This window comes from Thermobia domestica, chromosome 6 (genome assembly GCF_964235325.1).
Source record: "Thermobia domestica chromosome 6, izTheDome1.hap1.1, whole genome shotgun sequence".
Taxonomy (NCBI): Eukaryota; Metazoa; Arthropoda; class Insecta; order Zygentoma; family Lepismatidae; genus Thermobia; species Thermobia domestica.
Genome location: NC_137459.1, coordinates 169,558,180 through 169,581,627, shown reverse-complemented (window position 1 = coordinate 169,581,627; position 23,448 = coordinate 169,558,180). Strand labels below are relative to the sequence as shown.

The following is a 23,448-nucleotide window of genomic DNA, read 5'->3' as shown; positions in this document are numbered from 1 at the left end:
ACCGTAAGAAAATTTGTTTTTAAGTAATGGTTATGCCGGCTAAGCTACAGAAGACGTAGATGATGAGAATGAAAGAAATATTGGAATAAAGAAAGTGGGAGGAAGCGGAACCCGGAGAAAACCTACACACAGGGTGTTTGTTCAGCACAATGCCCACTAGGTGGGAGCTGGGTGGAAGAGGGTGAACCATTAAATTAACAACACTTCAATAATAATAATAATAATAATAATAATAATAATAATAATAATAATAATAATAATAATAATAATAATAATAATGGTATTAAAATTTTTAAAGTTGCCCTAAAATTTGGCAAAACTTACTTAAACGTAGGGATTTCGGAGAAGGGGTTCCGTACATTCAAGACACCACATTTTAAACAAAAGCTTTCCACTAAAGTTTCATGTAGAAAGTATTCTACTGTATGTTTTAAGAGAAATAACTGAATATCACTCAACAGTAAGGCATATAATAAACTAATTTTTAGGATATGCAGAGGTAATTATAAAAGCTTTGCTACAAAAATACCTACACAGACCATAATTCAATGAGCTCTGAAATATAAAGTAACAAAAAACCTACAAGATTCAGTCTACAGAGCAATTGTTACGTAAAGGATGGACATACACTATTTCGAGAATCGAGACAAACGATAAATGTTTACGATAGTTTTCGTCTCGTCTCGATTATCATCTCCAAAGCGACACGACAATTTGAGTTAGCCTTGTCCTGTCTCAAATATAAAATGTTAATTCTCTTTTTTTGTTTGTTTGTTTGTTTTAGAAACGAGATGAAAAATTCATCTTCTCGTGGGCAACATTAAACAAAACCAAAATATTCTTGCCAAATGTCACGTTTCTGCTTGTAATGGTATGAACTGAGCGATAATTAGCTCCTAGCGTTTAATCTTCTACGAGATAATAATAATAATTATTAGTTTATTATTATTACTATAATTATTCATGAAGGGTTTGATAGTTCAAGTATTGAAACATCAAAGTATTCAAATATCTGAATATAATAAAACGTATGTCATCGTCGATCAATCGCCATAAAAAAATGCTAAAGTAAAAAAATGCCCGACTTGGATTCGAACCACAAATCTCCAGATTACTGATCCAACGCCTTGACTACTGAACCACGATCACTACGCGGTAAATGATTCGTCTTTAGTCTCGTTACTTTAGGTTTCTTTGCATCCGCTTGCGAAGTTGTATTTCTTCGTTTCAGAACGTCTTTTGCATTCCTTTTATGATGATATAAGTGAATAATCTTCGGCAAAGTTTAGTTTCGCTTTGAGTCTTGAGCCTAAAAGTTGAGCACTTTCTTTTGATAGATACAAATCGCGGATCAAGTTGTTTAGTTCTTGCTGGTTAAATAGTTGTGGTTTATCACTGTCATTTGGTATAAAATCGTCACTTTCTGAATATGGGACATCCGGTTTTTCTTCAGTGTCAAGTGATTTATCAGAAGATGCACTACTAGAGGGGCATGGGACAGGAAGAATGCCTAAATCTTGGTTGTATACTACAGGTTTCATTGCAGATCAAAGATTTGGATACACTATGTCTTTCTTCGTCCTCGCATTGTGACCATGAACTCTTACTTGACAGAAACAACAGTCTTCTGTATGATTCCCATGGGTTCCCTCCATACCATGAGAATAGCCTCTTCTTTCTCCCAGCCATCCATAACCTCAAACTTTCCACGCATGTATGGCATACCTTATGAGGCGCCCATGATTTATCCTGGTTACCGATTTTTATTCCGAAGTAAGCTAAATAAGCTTTCTTCACGAAGTCTGTGATATTTCTTCTCTGTTTGCACAACACATAGCTTCCACAAACGTAACAAAATACATTTAGATTGTTAGTACACCTACGATAAGTCATTTTATTTTACCGTCACAGCAGTGATCGGTCTATGCAAAAACAAAACACGGCACATTACGCCAAAGAGATTAAAATACATAAGAAAATGCTGCTGGAATTAGAACTGAAAATAACAGTCGCCATTTTTCTTCCAACGCAAATCCGTTGCAGATTATAATTTAATAGGGCCAGTTCTACAATGTTCAGTTATCTTCAACACTCACATAAGATAACAGGATGACACAACTTTTGCACGGCAGTAATTCACTTTACACAAAATAACACATTACTACTGTGAGTACTTTTATGATTCCGTTACGTTATCTGACTGTAAAGATATTAAGACATCGTAGGACTCCCCCAAGTAAAATTAATATCAATCTTCTAGCAATTACTAGAATATATTCATGTTTTCTAGTAGTTTTTCCCAAAGAATAAGTAGATTTTCCACAAATTTTGATTTTTGAATATGTCGAAATCCCCCCCCAAAAAAAACAGATGATAGAAAAATACTCGTTACATATTTGAAATCAGTCCAAAAATCCAGTTCAGAAAATGTTATTCCTCTGAAAACATTAGAAGGAATGTAGAGCGGAGTTATTAATCTCAACGACATTGAGAACTATGGATTCGACGTTAATATTGGTCGTTTTCGATTATTGTTACATGCCATCCCATTTTCACCAGCCTAGAGGTAATTGGGGTTAAACTTATACTTAATGCATTCTGCACTAATATCAGTCGTTCTTTTTTAAAATCATGTTTGTGTATGCAAACTACCCCCTCCCCCCAGGAATGATAAGGGTATCTTGCATCCATTAGAGACGAAACTTGTACTTAAAGGGCACCAAAACTCACACCAATCAACTTTGCGACTCCGAAAACTATAGATTCAACATTAATATTGGTCATTTTCAATTATTTGTATATATCACCATTCCCTCTGAATTTGGGTTTAAATGACATCAGAAGGTGCTTGTTCGCCTAAGCGATTAAGAAAACTATGGATTCGACACTAATATCGGTCGTTTTCGATCATTCTTAAATGTGTCCCCTCCTACTCTCCCTAAGTGTGCAAGGGGGTCTTACCATTACTGGGGGGCTGAACTTGGACCTCAAGGGCATCGAAACTGTCACCAATCAGCTTATGGATCCCGAAAACTATGGAGTGTGGATGAATATAGCAAGTGTTCATTGTTGGTATTTAATTTCAGAAATCAACAAATGCACGATATATTCTGGATCTTTCTAGTTTCTTACGTGTTTCCCAGTAGACCTACTATTGAACTATGACAATCAGTTTTAAAATATAATATTTCTTTTTCTATAATCACAAATTTGTTTAAATTTATAATTTATAGGTATACAATCAGAATTGATTTCTTAACAAAAAAAATAAAAAATGAAAATTGTACTAACAAACAGTCGGGCCACCATAAAGAAAAGAATGGAGCCTGCTAATTTTTAGTACTCAATTTATCAGTATAGCCCTGTGGTGAAAATACAACAAGAAAAGCAGGACAAAACACACTGTTTACAAAACAGTCAGCAAAACTTTTCGAAAAATAAGAAAGAGAAAAAAAACTCGGATACATCGATTTCCGTGTATTATACATTTCCGGTGAGCATAGTAACACTGAAGTAGGACTAATTTTATTTTTCGTTTATGTATTATTTTATTTTATTCGTTCAAAATAGTTCATGAGTTGATGAGAGGTCAGAACCTTCTTGGCCCCATTAGGATATTAGCATATATTTATTTTTATTAGGTTACTAGCAGGTATATATTTCATTCTTTTTAGAAGATTGAAGAGCGATTAAAATTTACTGTGAAATTAGCTATGGCTGGAGTAGAGCTTGAAGTTGAGCGTATGGTTTTGTGTTTAAAAGCACTTATATTTTCAGTTAAACAAAATTCACATTCACTTTTTGAAAGCAATCAAGCTACCTTATGATAAAATTCATGAAAACTGGCGCGCGCACGTAATCGCGTTCAAATGAGCCACTAACTTACAAACTTAGATTTACGCAATTAACATAGTAAATTCAACATTTATCTGAAACAAACATTGCTACCTTTATGTGAATCATGCCATAAGCCATAATTTATAACCTAGTTGTGTAAAGAAATTGTTTCCTTATGTATATATACATTAAGTGTATGACTTAATTGATTGCATGATATTATAAGTATCATCTAGGTGTGATAATGTAATATATGTATAAGCATTTATACAGGAACTTAGGAGACAGAAAATCTTTCCAACTAAGTTTGAAAGTTAGGGACATGAATTTTCAAAATTTTTACATGTAGGTAAGTGAAATTCTCAATTACTTATGATATGTTATCAGGTACTGGAGGCTCATGATTTAGTACCCATAAAGCTTGGAGCTAAAGAAGGAATTGCTCTTATTAATGGCACTCAGTTGATTACATCTCTTGGAGCAGAGGCTGTGGAGAGAGCTGGAATAATTGCGAGACAGGCAGATGTTGTAGCAGCTTTAACATTAGAGGTTCTTAAAGGAACTTCACGTGCCTTTGATTCAGGTAAACAACAATAATGCATGTATTTCAAAAGTTAATTCTATCTGCGAATAATAAAGTATCGTTTTTATTTATGATTCGAATAGAAGCAAATTGTATCTGCAATATGTTCATCACTAAATAAATGAATGAGTGAAAATATCATTAGATGTTAGATATGTGTATATAGAGTGAAAGTGGCTGATGAGATTAGACAAGATTTGTTTGTGTTCTTTTTATGTGGTTTTGAACTAAGAAAAAAATATTCTACGTAGTATTATTCCATCATATGCAGAGTCGTTTTCACGTTAGATTAGCGTCATACTAAAGGCCTGACTACTGCAGGAAACATATGTATGTTAGTCGAAGTCTTTAGTATGGCACTAATAACGCGTCAGAACGACTCTGCATAAGGCCCATTAAATCTAAGGTACTTTAGTACTGCAATATGTAATAAATTTAATTACGATCTCTGAAATATGATTATAGTAACAAAAGGGAAATATTGAAAATTAGATGTGAAGATTTTGCTGATCCTTTCCCTTTCATTGATATAGATGTACAAATGATTAGGCCACACAAAGGACAAGCAGCAGTAGCAAGGAAGCTTCGTGCTCTTCTTCATTCGGACACATTTCCATCTCAAATCGCAGGTAAGCTCCAAATGCAAGTTTCTATTCATCCTTTTCTTCCTAAGCTAAAATAAGTTTCTGTTTTTGTATTAACTAGTACAAAAATGTACATACTTCAACATGAAGGACATTCGCATTAAAGCTTTACTAGAGTTATGTGAACATCAAGAGGTAGCTGTAAGTTACGTTTGACTTATGCATTCACATTCAGTACCCGAGGCGATCACTTTAGCTTCAGACACATTTCGACGAATTATTGCACAACATTGATACACATCGTGAAGTCAGTGATGATAATGTCAGCGTTATTATTATTATTATTATTATTATTATTATTATTATTATTATTATTATTATTATTATTATTATTATTATTATTATTATTATTATTATAGTAGTAGTAGTAGTAGTAGTAGTAGAGAATAGCTATATCCTCTTAAATGTACCTGAAAAATATACAGTAATTGATATAATGTTATTGTTATGTGCTTCATTTGTAATAACAGAACACCACTTGATCAGACCAAGTGTAACAAAATATTCATGGTCGTTTGTCCTGCTCCTATTAGTTCAATTATATCAAGAGGTAGTATATATATTATCCTTCTATCCATTTTTGGTTATCTGTTTCACATGTATTTTTTTATACTACCAAAAGACGACTAGACGACTTAATGTAAATTTCGAATATATAGTCTTTTGGTAGTATAAAAAACACATGTGAAACAGATAACCAAAAGTGGATAGAAGGATAATATTATGAAGATAGATCAGGAGAGAGAAATTATAACAATCCTAAATTATAACTAAAATGCACAAATGAAATGCACAAGTGTCAGTGCAACGGATACTTAATGTATTGTCTGCAAGAAATCAAAAGCTGAAGCAGATCTAGGTAGAAAGTGTATAATAATGTTATGTAATCTTAACACAGCTTAACAAATGCTTTCTTGTTTTAGCAAGTGTACTCAAAATTTTGTAAAAGGAGATTGTACGAAAATATGTAATCAACTGCAATTTAAATAACTATATTTATATTTAAAATTGTTGAATTGCACTTTAATGCAATTCTATTGCATTTCAATCTATTTATGCTCCTTAACGAATATGTTCACTTTCGCTCATTGTCAGAATTGTGACAATAAATTGTGTGCAAAATTCTAATAGAAAAAAATATTTTTAAACGTGCTACGTACATTGGAAATTACAATTTTAAACAAATTTCTGATATAACTACTTATCATTAATTTATGCTACACAACAGTCCAGAGTAAAAGAATATAAAATTTATGTTTTACAAAATACAGAAACAATCAATCAGAATCAATCCTAAAGGAACCTTCGTCTCATTTTGTAATTGAATGGTTATAGTGCTGAAGAAGAGAGAGAAAATAGTTTCAAGAGATGAGAGTAAAATGAGAAAACATGCTGATAGTCGCCAAATGTAGTGTAATGGCAATGAGAGAGGGAGGATACGAAATAGGAAACTTTTATTTGAAACATTTTCGTAAAAAGATGCTTCTAAAGACCTTTAACTGAATTTTAAATCGGATGTTTCCTGATCGCGATAATAGTTACCAGACCACCCCTCTGGCAATCTGAACAAGTTAATTAAATAAAATTTTAGAAATGGTATTTCATGTATTTTGCTATGCTCTATCGAATCTTACTATTTTCAGCTTCTGTTTTTTTTTTTTTTTTTTTTTTACCGGAAGTAGTTTTTTAAACGGAAAATTATAATTTTCATCGCGGTTCCGGATCCTAAGTCAAAAATAGGAAACTTTTATTTGAAACATTTTTGTAAAGAAATGTTTCTTAAGGATTTTAATTGACCTTTAAAATCGACTGTTTTCTGAACACTGCATTAAAAGAAAAGAACATTTTTCAGTTAAAAGTTACGAGTTGTTCCGCTAGAGCCTTCGACCTACTCTACATTATAAATTAAAATTACGTTTAATTAAAGCTGTAATTGGTTACATGAAACTTTTTTAAAAAGTTTAGTTTACCCACAAAGTTGCTGAACCGAAGGCTAGAAGATACCAGAAGCAAGTGATAAACAATACAACTTCATTAACTTACACATTACGTATACTTAAATTAGATACGAAGTATTTATTAAGAACCTGCATAGAACCGAATAACATCCAGTATTGTTTATGTGTAAGATAGAAATCACACTGTGCATGCGTAGACAACCTTTACTTACAATCCATGGGTAGAGATAAAACCGACCTATACGTTGAGCATGAAGTGACTTAATGCCCTTGCAGATTACTTTACCTATGCAAATGAATATCTCATTTAGGAGCAAACAGTCGCGTTTTTTTTGTTTGTTTGTTTTAAAAAAATAAAAGTTCTAACAAGCATTCTTAACAAACTCTAAAATCCGAAACTACCATGAAAAACCCCATATTCCATTAAAAGAATTCAACTTTCAGTCTGACTAACGTACTGTACATATGGTAAAAATCGAAAACTGAAAATAGCACGTTTCGATAGAGCACAGCCAAAAACATGACATGCCGTTTCTAAATAAAATTGTTTAATTTACTTTTTCAAATTTCCAGAGTGGTGTTCCAGACCACCTCAACCGTATATTACAATTTCGTACATGTACCGTATTAATGTTTGGCTTGCAAATTTTCAACTTCAGTTAATTACTTTGCCGCCAATATTGAAACGAAATAGTTTCAACATGTCTTTATTCGCGTTGTTAAGAGTTTTGTGACATCAAAATATGTATTGTGTCATTTATATAATATATGAAAAAAATTTCGAATGAATTTTAAAAATAATATACACTATCCCATGGAGTTTTTCTTTACATACAAATTATTTCCATAAAATTAAGTTGATTTTAAGAATTGAATTAATACACAGTTGTAATTGTATAAGCTAGTTCCATATAAATATTTAATTTTGTTTTTCTTTTTAAATAGAGAGTCATCGATTCTGTAATCGAGTACAAGATGCATATACATTGAGATGTTGTCCTCAAGTACATGGTATTGTACATGAAACCATAGATTTCGTCAGAGGTATTATAACAACTGAGATGAACAGCGGAACGGATAATCCTGTATCCTTTATTTCATTTTTAATTTGAATTGATGTATTTAACAAATAAGTAACGAAGGGGCAAAATTTAGTCCAAATATGATTAATTAAATTGATATATGGAATTTGATTGAGAGAAAATGTTACAAAGTAATAATACAAATAATATTTAGTTTGAAGTTAATTACTCAAGAAAACATGTTTAAAGATACATATTTCGATTTTATCTCAAGGTGCTTCTCCAATAAAGACTTCTCCACTTTTGTTTCTTTGTTTATTTGTTATTCTTTTAGACATTTTCCTCAATTGTGTTGGAAATATTACAACATAACATGACAATCTTGATTGTCCATTAGCAAACTATAAGTTAAGAAGATGAAAATAAGCATATATATTAATATTTGCATCCAAATTTAAATATGTCAATTAAGAAATCACACTGGTTTGTTACGTTTCAGAATTTGCTGGCTTTTCTCCTTAATAGTCATAGATTGTTTTCGCCAACCGAGGGGAGATAATTTCTGCAGGAAATTTTCACGGAGAATATCCTTCTAAAGTGCTAGACTACTTGGCTGTAGCAGTTCATGAACTTGCGTCAATTAGCGAGAGACGTGTGGAACGTCTTGTTAACCCAGGTAATATATGTTCATTTATGTAAACATCACTCTTGATCAAAAAGTCATATTTTTCAAAGTGTTCATATTCTTCAAAGAATAGCGAACTTAAATGATATTACAAGATAATTTTAAGGATTCATAATAGGCCTAATAAAATTTCTGAGAGTAAGGAAGCTTAAGGTAACAAAAAATTACCTTAGAATAATGTCACTAACAGAAATTATTAGATACACATGATTTCTGTGGTGGTAAAATATATCAAATTTAAGTGCTCAAATATTACAATTTTTTTAAAATTTATGTACTAGTAACTAGCTGAAATGCGCGTTCCTTTCACGGGAAGAATGGGTTTATGGGGAGTATTTAAACCCTTCTCCCTTATTATACGCATTTCAATGAAAGCGTCATGATAAAAATCCGTAATATCACCCACTTTCCCTAACCCTTATTCCTATCATAATATGGGATGTATTTGAATTTAAAGGCATCTCGGGTGTCACTATTCATCTCAGAAACATGAAAATTATGGATTGGAGACAAATATTGGTCGTTTTCAATTATTTTTACGTGTCATCCCCATCCTACCTTACCCTTCATCCCCTTTCGTAGACTTAAACGGAATCACGATTGTCACTATTCATCTCAGTTTCAACACTTATCGCCATAGAACAAAAATGGTAATAGGCAGCGGCAATCGATTCAGAGTCTCAAGAGTTCATAACAACCCAACTCGCAATACTCTACCAAACCGGAAGTATTTGAAATTTACTACTATTTTCGATTTCAATACTGATTTCCGTAGATCAGAAATGGTAAGACACATCGAGATGCAGTGATTTACAATTGATATCGCTTCCCAAGAGTAGGTTATATCTCCTTTCTTAACCATGTACGGTAATCAATCCAGAAGCGGTTCAAATTAACGATTTTCAGTTTCCACCTTTATCATCATAGAACAAAAACAGTAAGGCATAGCGAGTAATGGCTTTAAGATGTGGATTCAGTGTCCGAGGAGCAGGTTCTATCTTTGATCCTATCAATTTATTGCAACCAGTAGTTATAAATGTCCTCCTTCAAGTTATAATATTGAATTCCCGTAGTTAGAAGTATATTGTAATTTCACAATGTAAAACGAAACTCACTTGTTTTATTTTAGAAACACAATAATAACTCTAAACAACTGTACCTTTCATTTATTGTGTTTGCAGCCTTTCTACTTCTGATAATTTTGAATTCATTTTTCAAAGTAACTTCGAATTCCCTTATCAAAGTATCTTTCTCTTTTACCACGCTCTGAAATCTTCCCCCTGAAGTTCGTTTGAATTTAGATTTTAAAAAGAGAAATAAAAGTCTGGATTTTAAAGTGGTACTTGATTTGAAATTTTGTCAAGATAAATCTGAATGAACAGGAAGAACGAGAAAGTCTTGTCATGAATAGTGATGGGCAAAAACCTGGGAAAATGTTTCTTGGGTTTTTCCCGTTTTTTTTCAATTTGGGAAAATATTTTTTTTATATATTTAACTACATTTGCTTCGCTATTTCCAATTTTATTGCAAGTTTTGTTTTCATTAAACAATGTATTCAAAGTAATTGTACTTCCAGTACTTGGATATACAGTATCTGGAAAAAATGATTTTCTCCGTACGTACGTGTTCTTTGACCATTCTCCATATTTACCAATACTGACTTTTCGGCATATATACTTAAAAAAGGAAAAGTTCAATTATTTATAAGCTTCTTAACCACCATACCTGATATAAAAAAATGGTTTTGGATTCAGATTAAGGAGTTCTACATACTGTATTAAATCAAGCACTTCTATCTACCAATTTGTTTCTTAAGCTCATAACTTTTTCTAACTTAATGTAAATAAAGAGAAATACATAGGTGAAGTCTATAACTTTTCCAATACTTTGCTTCTTCTCTTCTTATGTGTAGTTTTTACATTTGTCAACAACCAGTCAACCGTGTCTTCGTCTTCAGTTTCAAGAGAAATACTGTCTAATTTGTCAGACAGATGTAGAACTAAGCTCTCTGTATCTGTGTCTGTTTCAGAACTTTAAGATATTTTTCTCTTCTTTCTGCACCTGTAAAACAAAAGTAAAAATAAAAATATAACAATCAGGCATTAATAGAACTCATAACTTCATTAATATTAAATAACAAAGCAAAACCTCTGTACTTGATGAAATATTGATAGAATTTATACAAGAGTCACCCTCTGGTTCACGTATTTATATCTTCATATACTTATAAAAAATGACCATTGTTCCATAACAACAAAACAAAAATTTCAAGTTCCAGGGAGTGAATAATTTGCTTCGTTTCCTACCCACAAAGGTGAAGTAGGTACAACTATTTGATCTTGTGCGTTATTATCGGTAATCCAATTCGAGATATTTGTCCTACCACTACTACTGCCACTACATGATGATTGTGGTGATGTGTCTGTTGTTTCTTCACTTGTCGGGATTGTTTTGTTTGTTGTAGTCGCTTTCGAACGCGTGAAGGACTGCATATTTCTCAACGAGCTATAGAGATTTGAACTTGCTGATATGCTACTTTTGACTTGGACTGGGCACTTATAGCAGTTGTCAATGTGGCGGCCCATTTTATCCACATCTGGGAAACTATAATGTTTCCCACAATATTTACAATCAACAGACTTGTCAGTCCTTTGATTGAAAGCTTTCCAGACAAAACTTTTCGGCCTTCCCATGTTTCTCACTGAATTAAAACATCTACTTTTCCGTAAACCATAAATCGCTGCCTCTGAACATCAGAAACAAAAGTTAATTAGTGTTACCGGACTATATGATGCAGTGTTACCAGACCATATGATGGAGTGTTACCAGACCAGATACATATAACATATCTGACTAGTTCACACATACAGATAAATTAAACGAGAAATACTTCAATTTAATGTTTACTAGATACTTCCTTCAATAACAATAAGCATATAAATATTAAACAACACAGTAATTAGGGGTTCAAGTACAACAAAAAAGTACAAAAGGAGAAAGCATAAGGGGAAAAATAGTTAAGTTTTTTCAGTAAAAACCCAAATTTTGGGAAGAAAAAAACGGTTTGGGAAAAAAACGGGAAAAACCTTAAAAACCCAAAAGGGTTTATAGGGCTTTTTTTTACCACCACCCCATCTCTAGTCATGAAGCAACTACTACAGAAGTTGATTGACTTATATTGAGCAGAATTTGAACGCGTCTCTTACTTAGTAAATGTCGTGTTTCCACCTCCGGTTGTGTTCGAACTACAGGCTACCTGTACTGACTATTGTCCGGCATCGAAATTTCCATTACAGAAAACTGCGTTACAGCTGGACCAAGGGAATCTCATCCCACTTCTCTTTCCACAGGTCGGAGACAATGTGGACTCTATGATGGAACAGGTGTCTCTTGAGGAGTCCGAAAGCACAATAGTCTATTGGACTAGCATCTGAACATTTGACAGGAATGTCAGAGAAGGGAATTGCCACAGTTTCAATTTCCCGTTCCATACGGCGAAAGAATGCCAGCAATGTTTTCGCCATGTGGCTGGATGCCTTGTGTTGGTGCAGTTAAACCTAGTTCATGTCTCGTTTATACAATGTGGGGGTTTCATGCTGGTACACTTCAGTCAGGACCTTCACTTCATTCTGGTAGTAATCAAAACACTGGACTTAATGTTTCATTCCACCTTTCGTAGATACAGTTTGCCCCTGTACGAGAAACCGGCCACAATCATGAACATTTTTGGGAAACACTCTCTGTATGTAATAGCACGAACTTTACCACAATCTGTGAGATAAATCCACTTCTGTTCAAGGGAATGACAAACTTCAGCCGATCTCCCGCGAGATGACATTCATACAAACTCCTTCAGTATTTTTTTCGCTCAACCACATAACACGGTTCCACGGCGTGCATACTGCTCTTGCAAACGACTTTGAGGCGTATATCCTTGTGAATGATGCGGTTAATTGTCGCCTACGATGAGCAGTATTTGTTGGCCATCGCATGCTCTTTACGAGGATTTTCAGAGGTCACTATTCGCCGAACCATACATTGAGAAAAAATGTAGGTGGCGTACTTAAAAACGTAGGTTACATTCGTAATTCCTGTAGTTTTTGGACTTAACGTACAACCGTATATAGCATCCTGCGGCAAATGTATAGCTGAAAAAGTGTGTGTTATACGTACTCTCCGCATAAGTGCAATGACGTCAGTCATGTGACGTTATCTGCAGTAACAAGTATATACGGAGGTGATATCTAGCTTGATGATGTCAGGACCGTATGTAGCATGTGGGTTAATAATAATGACGCACGCTGGCTATCAGGACGGAGCATAATTTCAATAAGTATGCAATATACGTTCTGTACGTATGTTTCTTACGTTCAATCCAAAGACAGCATCTATATTGTACTTATGCCCCGTACGTATGACTAGATACAGAGTACGTATTGTACGTATGTATTATACTGATTTTCCTTACGTCGCACATATCTTGTCTAAGTACAGAATATCGGTATGCACCATACAGAGTGCACATATGTAGCTTACAGACTGTCCGCATGCAGTATATAGATTACACGCATGTCGCGTACAGGTTGACCATAAGTTATGTATGGATTGGATGTACGTAGCTTATAGGTTGTCTATATAAAGTATACGTATTGCCTTTTTGTAATATACGGATTGGACGTATGCAGTATATAGATTGTATATATATATATATATATATATATATATTGCACCATTATTGAAGTACTGCAACATACTGCAAAACGTATGATACAACCTCACAGTAATGTTATCATCTAGTGCTTTACTTCGTATGAAAACAAAAATATCTCAACATATGCATCATCTCCTTGGTGCCAATAATACTAAAATTAACAATACTACACTTTTCAAAACTTAGCTTGGAGCAATCCCAGTGTAATAAAAAAAATGGTTTTATGAATAGCGTGGCCCATAAATATGGACTTTGTGCTAATATTTGGAAAGCTGCTCCAAAGCTAAGTATTGAAAAGTGTCCCAAGCGTTAATTTTAGAAAATGAAATGAAATCTTTGAGTTTTACGTCCAACGGTTATGCCGGTGAGGCTAAAGGAGACGGTGATGGTGAGTGATGAATGAAATGTTGGAATGAAGAAAGTGGGAGGAAACGAGAGAACCCCGAGGAAACCCACGCACACGGTGTTTGTCCACCACAAAGTTCACTTGGCGGGGGCTGGGATCGAACCCGGGACCACAAACACCAGAGGTGAACGCTCTACCACTGAGCCACTGCGCCCCCACGTTAATTTTAGAATTATTGGCACAAAGGAGATACAGAATAATCAGTATGTGATAACATTACAGTGAGGCTGTATCACCCGTTTCGCTGTATGTTATAACATTCCAATAATAATGTAAAATACACAACCCTGTGAAATCCTATACTCGAACAATAATAATAATAATAATAATAATAATAATAATAATAATAGTAATAATAATAATAATAGGCAATCATTTATGCAACTGCTACCATCCATTACTTTTACCATAATAGTGATTTTACCTTGTTCCCTTTGTTAACGGAATTCTCTTTCAAAATACAGAATTGTTACCACAGGACGGTTAGGTTGGTATAGAATTTTCCAGAAACAATTTCTCGGCACATTTTAATTAACTGATGTTTTCTTTAAATGTCACTATAATTAAACAGGTTGTGTCAGCCGAAAACATGTTCGCTCAGACGTGTTCCTATACAGTGCTCGCCATTAAAAATGCAACACTAAGGAGATGATAAGGTAAATGCGCCAAACTTTGCAGTCCAAGTCCTAATATGGTACAAGTAGAATATGATTAAACTTACCGCTCTGTTTGATGCATGACAACGTAGTGATAGCGGAGCAGAACTTGCAACATGAGTAGCCTGTGGGCCCATCTTGGGCAGCCAGAACTGTAACACAACGAGGCATCAAGATGACAGTGTAGACAGTGAGGTGTGTCCAGTTTAGTAGTGTACGGCGTTATCCTGCAGGAATGAAGTATCCGACAAGACCTGATGTAATGGGACCATAATAGAATCCAATACATCGTTAATGTACCCTTGACTGGTTAAATGTCAGTCAGTGCTTAGGAGGCATAATATTGTCAATGTCCGAACGAGCATATGATGACTTCCCACACTTTAACAGACTGTGCCTGACCAACGAGGCGAAACAAAATACAAGCGTCATCCAGTTTAGTGCCACGGGCGAGAGATGTCAATGCGGCAATTATGATAATGCATACAGAAACGGGATTCGTTTAGAAAGAAAATATCCTGTCTCTTCATACGCGACACCATACTAGTATCCAATATAGGCTATATTTTGTGAAGTTACTCATGTCACACCAACTTTCGTCTATCAGTGAAATATAGCTCTGTGGCTGGCCTCCGCTTACTGTCGCCAGTACTTCTTCATGACACTGTTATGATGAGCAATTGTTTATCCTTTCGTTCTATGCTCACTGCAAATTTGGAATTTCAACGATGTCTTCTTAGTGTTATATTTTAAATGGAGAGCAGTCAGGGGTGTAGCCAGCAGGTTTGTGTAGGGGGGCCCGTCGTTTTTGAGGGGGGGCCAGCTACAATGTACAAAGCCAAAACAAATGTATTGCTGCTAGTCTGCAAAACTAAAAACACTATTTTAGCTTCTTATTATTATTATTATTATTATTATTATTATTATTATTATTATTATTATTATTATTATTATTATTATTATCCATAAATTATATTCAAGATAGTTTTTATTATGCTTAATCCAGAAATATTGCCCGGGACAAAACGCTATACTTTTGTGCATAACTATAAAGGTAACCAAGAAAGTTCTGTCCCTTTTCGTGGAGGTCTGTGTTCAATTGGACCTCACATCGTGAGTTGAATGCGAGTGGAGATAAGGCGAAAGTCAGTTGTTGTTGTAGGTATATCCAACATACTACCTGGTTGTGGCAATTCAGACACACCGTGAACTTGCATAAAGGCAGATGAAACATGGGACTTCCACAGAGCGTCATAAGAACATGTATGCTGAACGAGTTCAAATGGAGGTCAAACGCCGCTGTAGCGGGACAGAAGATATGCCAGGCCTTTGGTGAGGGTGTCGTGATGACGCAGACATTGCAGCGATGGTTTTACAAGTTTAAGGACGATGACGAAACACCCGAAAACACCACGTGCCAGAAGACCAACACATGTACAAACAGGAACTGGGGCTACAATTCAGTGTGTGGAGAAACCATTAAGCAGCACATCCATCAACTTGTGAAGCACTACAAGTTGGGTCGATGGGTCTCTCATATTTTGACTCCGGGTCAGAAGGCAACGCGGCAGTCGCCTGTGTTTATTTACTGTTTCGGAGTCATTTCTGGACAGGGCGTTAACATGTGATAAAAAGTGTGTCCTATACGAAGCTCCACGGCGTCGTCATCATTGGTTAGTGTCCCATGAACCGATTTCAAAACAACCGAAACCAGCACTGTACCAGAAGAAGGTCCTTCTGTGTGTTTGGTACATCGTTCATCGGGAACTGCTACCAGCTGGTCAGAGTATCAATGCAACTGTGTAATGTCAGCAGTTGAGCTGTGCTCAACAAAAACTCAAAACTCTGGAGCCATCACTTCTGAATTGCAAATGTGTCCTCGTTTACGGGACAATGCTAAGTCCCTCGTGGCTAGAATGACTCAGGACACCATTTTTCGCCTTGGATGGGAAACAATATTGCAACCACTATATTCCCAGCGTATTGCACCGTCCGATTATCATCTGTTCCATTCTTTGGACAATCACATTAGAGGACGCCATTTCAAATCCCTAGTAAAAGTCCAAAATGCACCTGATACTTTCTTCGTTTCACGGCCCACCACGTTCTACCGCGATGAATTCCATGGCCTTCCAGAACGTTTTCAGAAGGTCGTCGATGCTGATGGGGACTATTTTTCATCTTCCAGGTTAGGTGACATATCGATGTTCGAAGGCGGTGTGTGAAAAAGCAACAACACGTTTCTTGGTTACCTTTATATTTAAATTTAAGACATTGTATACAGAACCTATCTACACAAGATTGATTTTCTTTGAAATTTCACTTAATTTCTTTACGGTTTCCTGACAAATATACTTATTTATTATTCGTGACTAAAAAAACATAATTATTTTATTACACTGACGAGGAAACGGTCTTAAGTGTAAACAACCGATTTGGCTGGGGTCCGGATATGTGTTACGGGAGACCAAAGTAGGAGACACGTATTTTGGCGTTTGGGCCCATACGCAGAAATTTCCGAAATTCGGGACCCCAAAGTGGCCCTACATGCTATAACTAGGAAGCGAATGACGTTACTTGTACACAACCGATTTGGCTGGGGTCCGGATATGTGTTACGGAAGACACAAGTAGGAGACACGTATTTTGGCTTTTCGGCCCATACGCAGAAATTTCCGAAATACGGGACCCCAAAGTGGCCCTACATGCTATAACTAGGAAGCGAATGACGTTACTTGTACACAACCGATTTGGCTATGGTCCAGATATGTGTTACGGAAGACCAAAGTAGGGGACACGTATTTTGGCGTTTGGGCCCATACATGAAATTTCCAAAATACGGGGCCCCAAAATGGCCCTACATGCTATAACTAGGAAGCGAATGACGTTACTTGTACACAACCGATTTGGCTGGGGTCCGGATATGTGTTACGGAAGACACAAGTAGGAGACACGTATTTTGGCTTTTCGGCCCATACGCAGAAATTTCCGAAATACGGGACCCCAAAGTGGCCCTACATGCTATAACTAGGAAGCGAATGACGTTACTTGTACACAACCGATTTGGCTGGGGTCTGGATGTGTGTTACGGGAGACCAAGGTAGGAGACACGTAATTTGGCGTTTGGGCCCATATGCAGAAATTTCCGAAATACGGGGCCCCAAAGTGGCCCTACATGCCATAACTAGGAAGCGAATGACGTTACAGGTACAGAATGTTGGCTTGGGTTGGAATGTTATAATATATCCAAAAGTATGAGACTTGTGTTTGTTGTTAGGTCCCACAAAAAGAAATGTCGAATGTACAGGGTCCGATATTGCTAGATTTTCAACAACGCCATGAAGTTGGCGTATGTGGTACCCATGCAGATATTCAGCTGGCACGAGCCGTCGAGGGGGATCTGCTGACCACGAGGGTGTCAACGGAGCGAAAGAATGTTTGCGTTTTTTGCTTGTATTTCTAACTTCATGGCCTTATTGAAAATCTAGCAATATCGGACCCTGTACATTCGACATTCCTTTTTGTGGGACCTAACAACAAACACAAGTCCCATACTTTTGGATATATTAGGCCTATAACATATTCCAACCCAAGCCAACATTCTGTACCAGTAACGTCATTCGCTTCCTAGTTATGGAATGTAGGGCCACTTTGAGGCCCCGTATTTCGGAAATTTCTGCGTATGCGCCCAAACGCCAAATTACGTGTCTCCTACCTTGGTCTCCCGTAACACACATCCGGACCCCAGCCAAATCGGTTGTGTACAAGTAACATCATTCGCTTCCTAGTTATAGCATGTAGGGCCACTTTGGGGCCCCGTATTTCTGAAATTTCTGCGTATGGGCCCGAACGCCAAAATGCGTCTCCTACTTTGGTCTCCCGTAACACATATCCCGACCCCAGCCAAATCGGTTGTTTACATTTAAGACCGTTTCCTCGTGAGTAGAAATAAAAGAGAGAGGGAATGAAACCCAAATTGAATAAAAGCATTGTTTCTCACCAAATTTTCCATTCTCTATGTCTTTTAAAATACTTGTTAAAGCATATAAAAATACACTGTACTTACAAATCAGTTTAGTACTTTGTTTTATGACTGTATTTGTAGTACCTTATTAAAACGTTTGTCTTCAAACTGTCAAATATAAATCGCAGTAAATTGTGTAATCTGCTGTCACAAAAAGTATCCTATTCTTCGATTGGTATAAGGAAGAGATACTATACTATTTTTCGATCGGTATGGAAAAACAATATTTCTCCATACTATTTTACCATAAATTATTAATTGTCAATAAACTTTGTTACTTTTAAATGAATGAAGCGAGATAATTTTACTATGATGTTTTAAAAGTTGGTCATTTGGGGGGGCCAGGAAACCATTTGGGGGGGCCCGGCCCCGATGGGCCCCCCCCCTTGGCTACACCCCTGAGAGCAGTATAACATTGCCAAACATGTCTTAAAGAGTGATGATTCTTAAACTTACGCATAAAATGCAAGCGTAAACATATACATACAATAATTTAAAACGGTTACATCAAACTGAGTCTTCAAAGCACAGAATAAAGCATAGATTTCAGTTAGAACACTGATTTCAGCAGTAAATGGAACATTGATTTCAGCTAGATGATAAATAGTAAACTCATGCACATTCAGCACCGTCCGTTGTTGGATATCGTCTATGATTCAGAGGTAATTGTATTTCATTTTGTGTAGTTTTCCGCAATTGTTTAATGTCAAGGAAAAGTAATCACTAATAAAAAGTATGTTTAATACCAAGTACCATGAATAACAGGACGTACGGTAGTCATAAGATTACACGAGTGAAACCCTTAAACGTTCCGACTGACACCTGCGGACTTGTCAGCACTAGAAAGAGTTATCTTGAAGTCTGTTCTTTATGTATGCTTTGTTAAATCTAACAGTTTTTCCTTCGGATTTCCAATAAAGTTGACCACCTAAAATTGACTGTTCAGTTTTACGTCCCACGGTTATGCCGGTTAGGCTAAAGGAGACGGTGATGATGATTAATGAATGAAATGGTGGAATGAAGAAAGTGGGAGGAAACGGGAGAACCGCGAGAAAACCCACGCACACGGTGTTTGTCCACCAAAAAGTGGGGGCTGGGATCGAACCCGGGACCCCAAGCACCAGAGGTGAACGCTCTACCACTGAGCCACCGCGGCCCCACCTAAAATTGAGTTACAAATTCGGTATTATATAACGTCCTTGTCAGACATGTTCAGTATACACATTGTTAAACATATTCTATTGCCAAAAATCACTGTTGCCGATTTATAATGTCTCAAGTTATGGTGCTTTATACCTAGGTACAGAACTTAAGTATATACAACCGGAATTGCACACATATAGAAAAAATACTTAAAGAAAAATTGCACTTACAAAGAAAAAAGTATTGCAGGAAAAATTAACACTAACAAATATTTTCTTTAATAAAAACACAGATATTTTATTTTACAGAAAATAAGAAAACTTGTAGTGCAACATTTTGAAGAGGGTTGTATATTCGTACCAAAAATTTCCAATATATTGGTTAAAGTTTACACATTATGACATGTACAGCGGGGGACATTTCTAAATGGTACATCTTAGCCGTAAATCTCCATATGGCTGTACCATTTAGAAGTGTCCCCGCTGTACAATTAGTATGAAAATAAAAGGCAGTGTTTACACAGTACCAACCTTTACGTGTTCCTATATTAATGATCAATTTTACTTTTAACTTCTCATAGATATTTCCGGCATAATACACGAATACACATCATTAGAATGTTTTCTAAGCTAAATTGTGAAGACGTTAGGCAGAGTACATTTTAGGATGTAGCACTTCAATAATAATAACTGTCTGTGGAAGAGGATGCAATGTTTCAACTAACTGTTCGAAAGTGACCAAACCACGAGTAAAGATATCTGTAAAAGAAAATATTTTTATATAGTCTTAGGTAGTGCACTTTTAAGTTTATATGCAAAATAGGAAGTAGATAACACTATTATAGTTTTTTCGCCATTTGATAAATACTAGAAAACATTGCTTTTTAGATATTTGCTATTGCTACTGAAATGCTATACCCTAGAATGAGAAATGCCGAACATTTCCATATTACTTTAAATGAATATCTCCTTTCTTTCTGGGAACATCGACAGCACTATTTTTATTACTGTATTACATGATTCCTACTTTAAGATCATTTATTGTAACTTTGGTTCTCTTTAAGGAGCAATTAGTGAAAAGTATTCAGTGATTTAATTTCAATTTCGATTATCTTTAGTAATTAATTGCCCCCGTATTTATCGTCAATTCATTGTTTTTCAAAAACGCTGTTCATGTTGCTAATTTTTACGGAATTACGCCTTATTCCTTTAATTTGTTATCTATGTAGTTATTCCTCTCTTTCTTTCTTTCTTTGTAAACATTACTCTCACTGGCTGTTTGAAAAAGGGTGATTGAACATTAGTTTTGCCTTGCGCAGTTTGTCAGTAAGATGCCTTCAGAGAGCTATTTCTACTTTTCCTTTGGCGCCAGGTGAGAGTTTATTAATCATTTTCGACTGACTATACGATACCAACTTAGGCGATTGTCTCCAAATTGAATTTTTGAAGGAATGTAAGTATTAATATTCGCAGAAAACACTTGATATTTAGTTTTAAGTTCCATATAAAATCGATAATCTTAACAATAAAGGTATGTAAACTGAAACGATCTGTAACAAAAATATAAATATACAATAAAATATAAATGAGTATTGTTAGATAAGTGCAACTTAGATAAGTGCAATCTAAACCACAGATTGTATAACATAATATACATATCAAATGAAATATATAACTAAAGAACAATATTATATATTTTTATTTTTATTACAAATCATTCCAATTTAAACAACTATACCGCTAAGATGATTGTCAATCTTATAAGGAGTCTAACACATTCTCAACAATTGTTTCCTAACGATATTTACAGTACTCCAAACATTGGAACTGGACACATTACCCCACTTTGAATCAAATTTTCAGTCGAAAAGGTGTCACCAAAAAGTAAAAATAACTTTCAGAAAACATTGTATTTACAAACTACACAAGCCAAAATATGTTTCCAAATACCCTTGACTTAAAATATACATTAAACCACCAGTGGGTTTAATCATTACAATAAGATAACTAAATAAAAAAACAAATTAAAGACATATTGTGTGATTCCTCAAAAATTAGTAATGTGATCATCTTTTTTGGAAAAGAAAATAGTAAATTGACGAGAAATACAGGGATAATTATTAATCAAAAATCAATGATGGGAACGACGTATGTGTGGAATGAATTCTAAGTAAGTGTCTTTTGAGAGTAGCTGCAAATAAAAAGAGGCGAAAGCATCCTCTTTCGCCCCCAAGGAAAGTCCCTCGTACCAGTAGATAACTTCAGTAAATTCTCAAGTGCTTCATTAAGTTAGACACTGCAGTGAATTTCTTCGCACATCGGTAGCGCATATACATTCTATGTGATAGTTGAGAGGCAAAACATGAACTAGTGGGTTGCTTACGGCTTGATTCATATAATCAAATTTTGTGTCTGTTGTAATACCTTTTCTGTATAATGAACTAAACATCAGCTAGTTCTTCTGATTATTAAACAACGGACTGAAAAACTTTAAAAGCTACATCTACAACATGTATTACACTGTGCAGGGAATAATGTCTGATCGGCTACAAAATACATTTCTTTGCCTTCTATAATACATTCACCAACAAACTGGTTTGAAAGAGTGTCTACGATGTTGGAGTTTGTTCCTTCTGGCCACAATGAGTGCCTGCACGTCATCTTCATATAACACTTGTGTTATGAAACCATATACTTATTTTGACATTTTCTAACTCCCTCTTCCGTCTGCAGGGCGGACTGACAGTTATGTAGGGAATTCAAAAACCAGTAAACCCTTTGAATCTGGCCTCGATCTGAAAAGAAAAAAAACAGTAATAATAGAGTTGATCAATGTGGAAGCAAACTTAAACTAAGACCATAAGGGGCATTTCTCAATGAGATTATTTCAATTAACTGATAAATTTCCCGACTTCTATATCTCGTAAAGTACGCAAAATCGAATTAAATGACTATTCCCACGTTATTCAACAAACTCCAATTAATATCTATACGAAACTTCATCCATCTTGGACTACTTTGTTGTTTTATTTAGCATAGTTTTTCATCACCCTGTATATCTCATAAAGTGCGCAAAAGAGTATCGAATGACTATTCCCACGATATTATCCGACCTCAAATTAGTATCTATACGAATTTTCGTCCAACTTGGACTCGGATTACATAGTAGTCTTATGTTCGATTTTTGCATCACCCTGTATATCTCGCAAAGTATGCAAAAGCGAATCGAATGACTATTACCATGTTATTTATTGACTTCAAATTAGTATCTATACGAAATTTCGTCCAACTCAGACTCGTCAGGTTGGGACCATTCCCTTGTGAGTAGAATGGGTCGGTGGGTAGTGGTGAGTCGATGGGTTAGAGTGGGTCATGGTAAGTCAGTGTGGATTATTGGGTACTGGGTCGAAGTGGTTCATGCCCTGTTGCCCCACTCACAAATCTTGATCCACTTGGCCCATGATCCACTCCATCTCTGTTCTACATCGAAAGCTCATATACGCTTTATCATCAGTGGCGTATTTACGATTTTGTTTCGAGGGGAGCTTTAACTTTTGTCCAGGAAATGTGAAAATTCTGCAAGATATTTCATTTACTTTAATATAGTATATAAGATTTCGGGGTGGTTAAGCCCAGAAGCCCCCTAAATACCCCACTGTTAATCATATAGTCACGAGGGAGCTATACACAAGCATGACAGATCTACAGTACCAACCAAAACAAATCATAATGTAAGTATTCGCTAACTGAGGATCAAACTACTCTTAGTGGAGCAAGGCTA

The 23,448-nt window shown here is 35.5% G+C and overlaps 1 protein-coding gene across 1 annotated transcript in view; it reads left to right on the top strand.

The window, feature by feature from the left end:
- LOC145688320 (histidine ammonia-lyase-like) overlaps window positions 1-23,448 on the top strand; it is a 220,458-nt gene that overhangs the window by 167,540 nt on the left and 29,470 nt on the right. Inside the window, exons 10-13 of the mRNA XM_081762365.1 lie at window positions 4,225-4,420; window positions 4,954-5,049; window positions 7,968-8,107; window positions 8,576-8,720. Of these exons, the coding sequence (XP_081618491.1) occupies window positions 4,225-4,420; window positions 4,954-5,049; window positions 7,968-8,107; window positions 8,576-8,720 (577 nt within the window). The remainder of the gene's footprint in view (window positions 1-4,224; window positions 4,421-4,953; window positions 5,050-7,967; window positions 8,108-8,575; window positions 8,721-23,448) is intronic.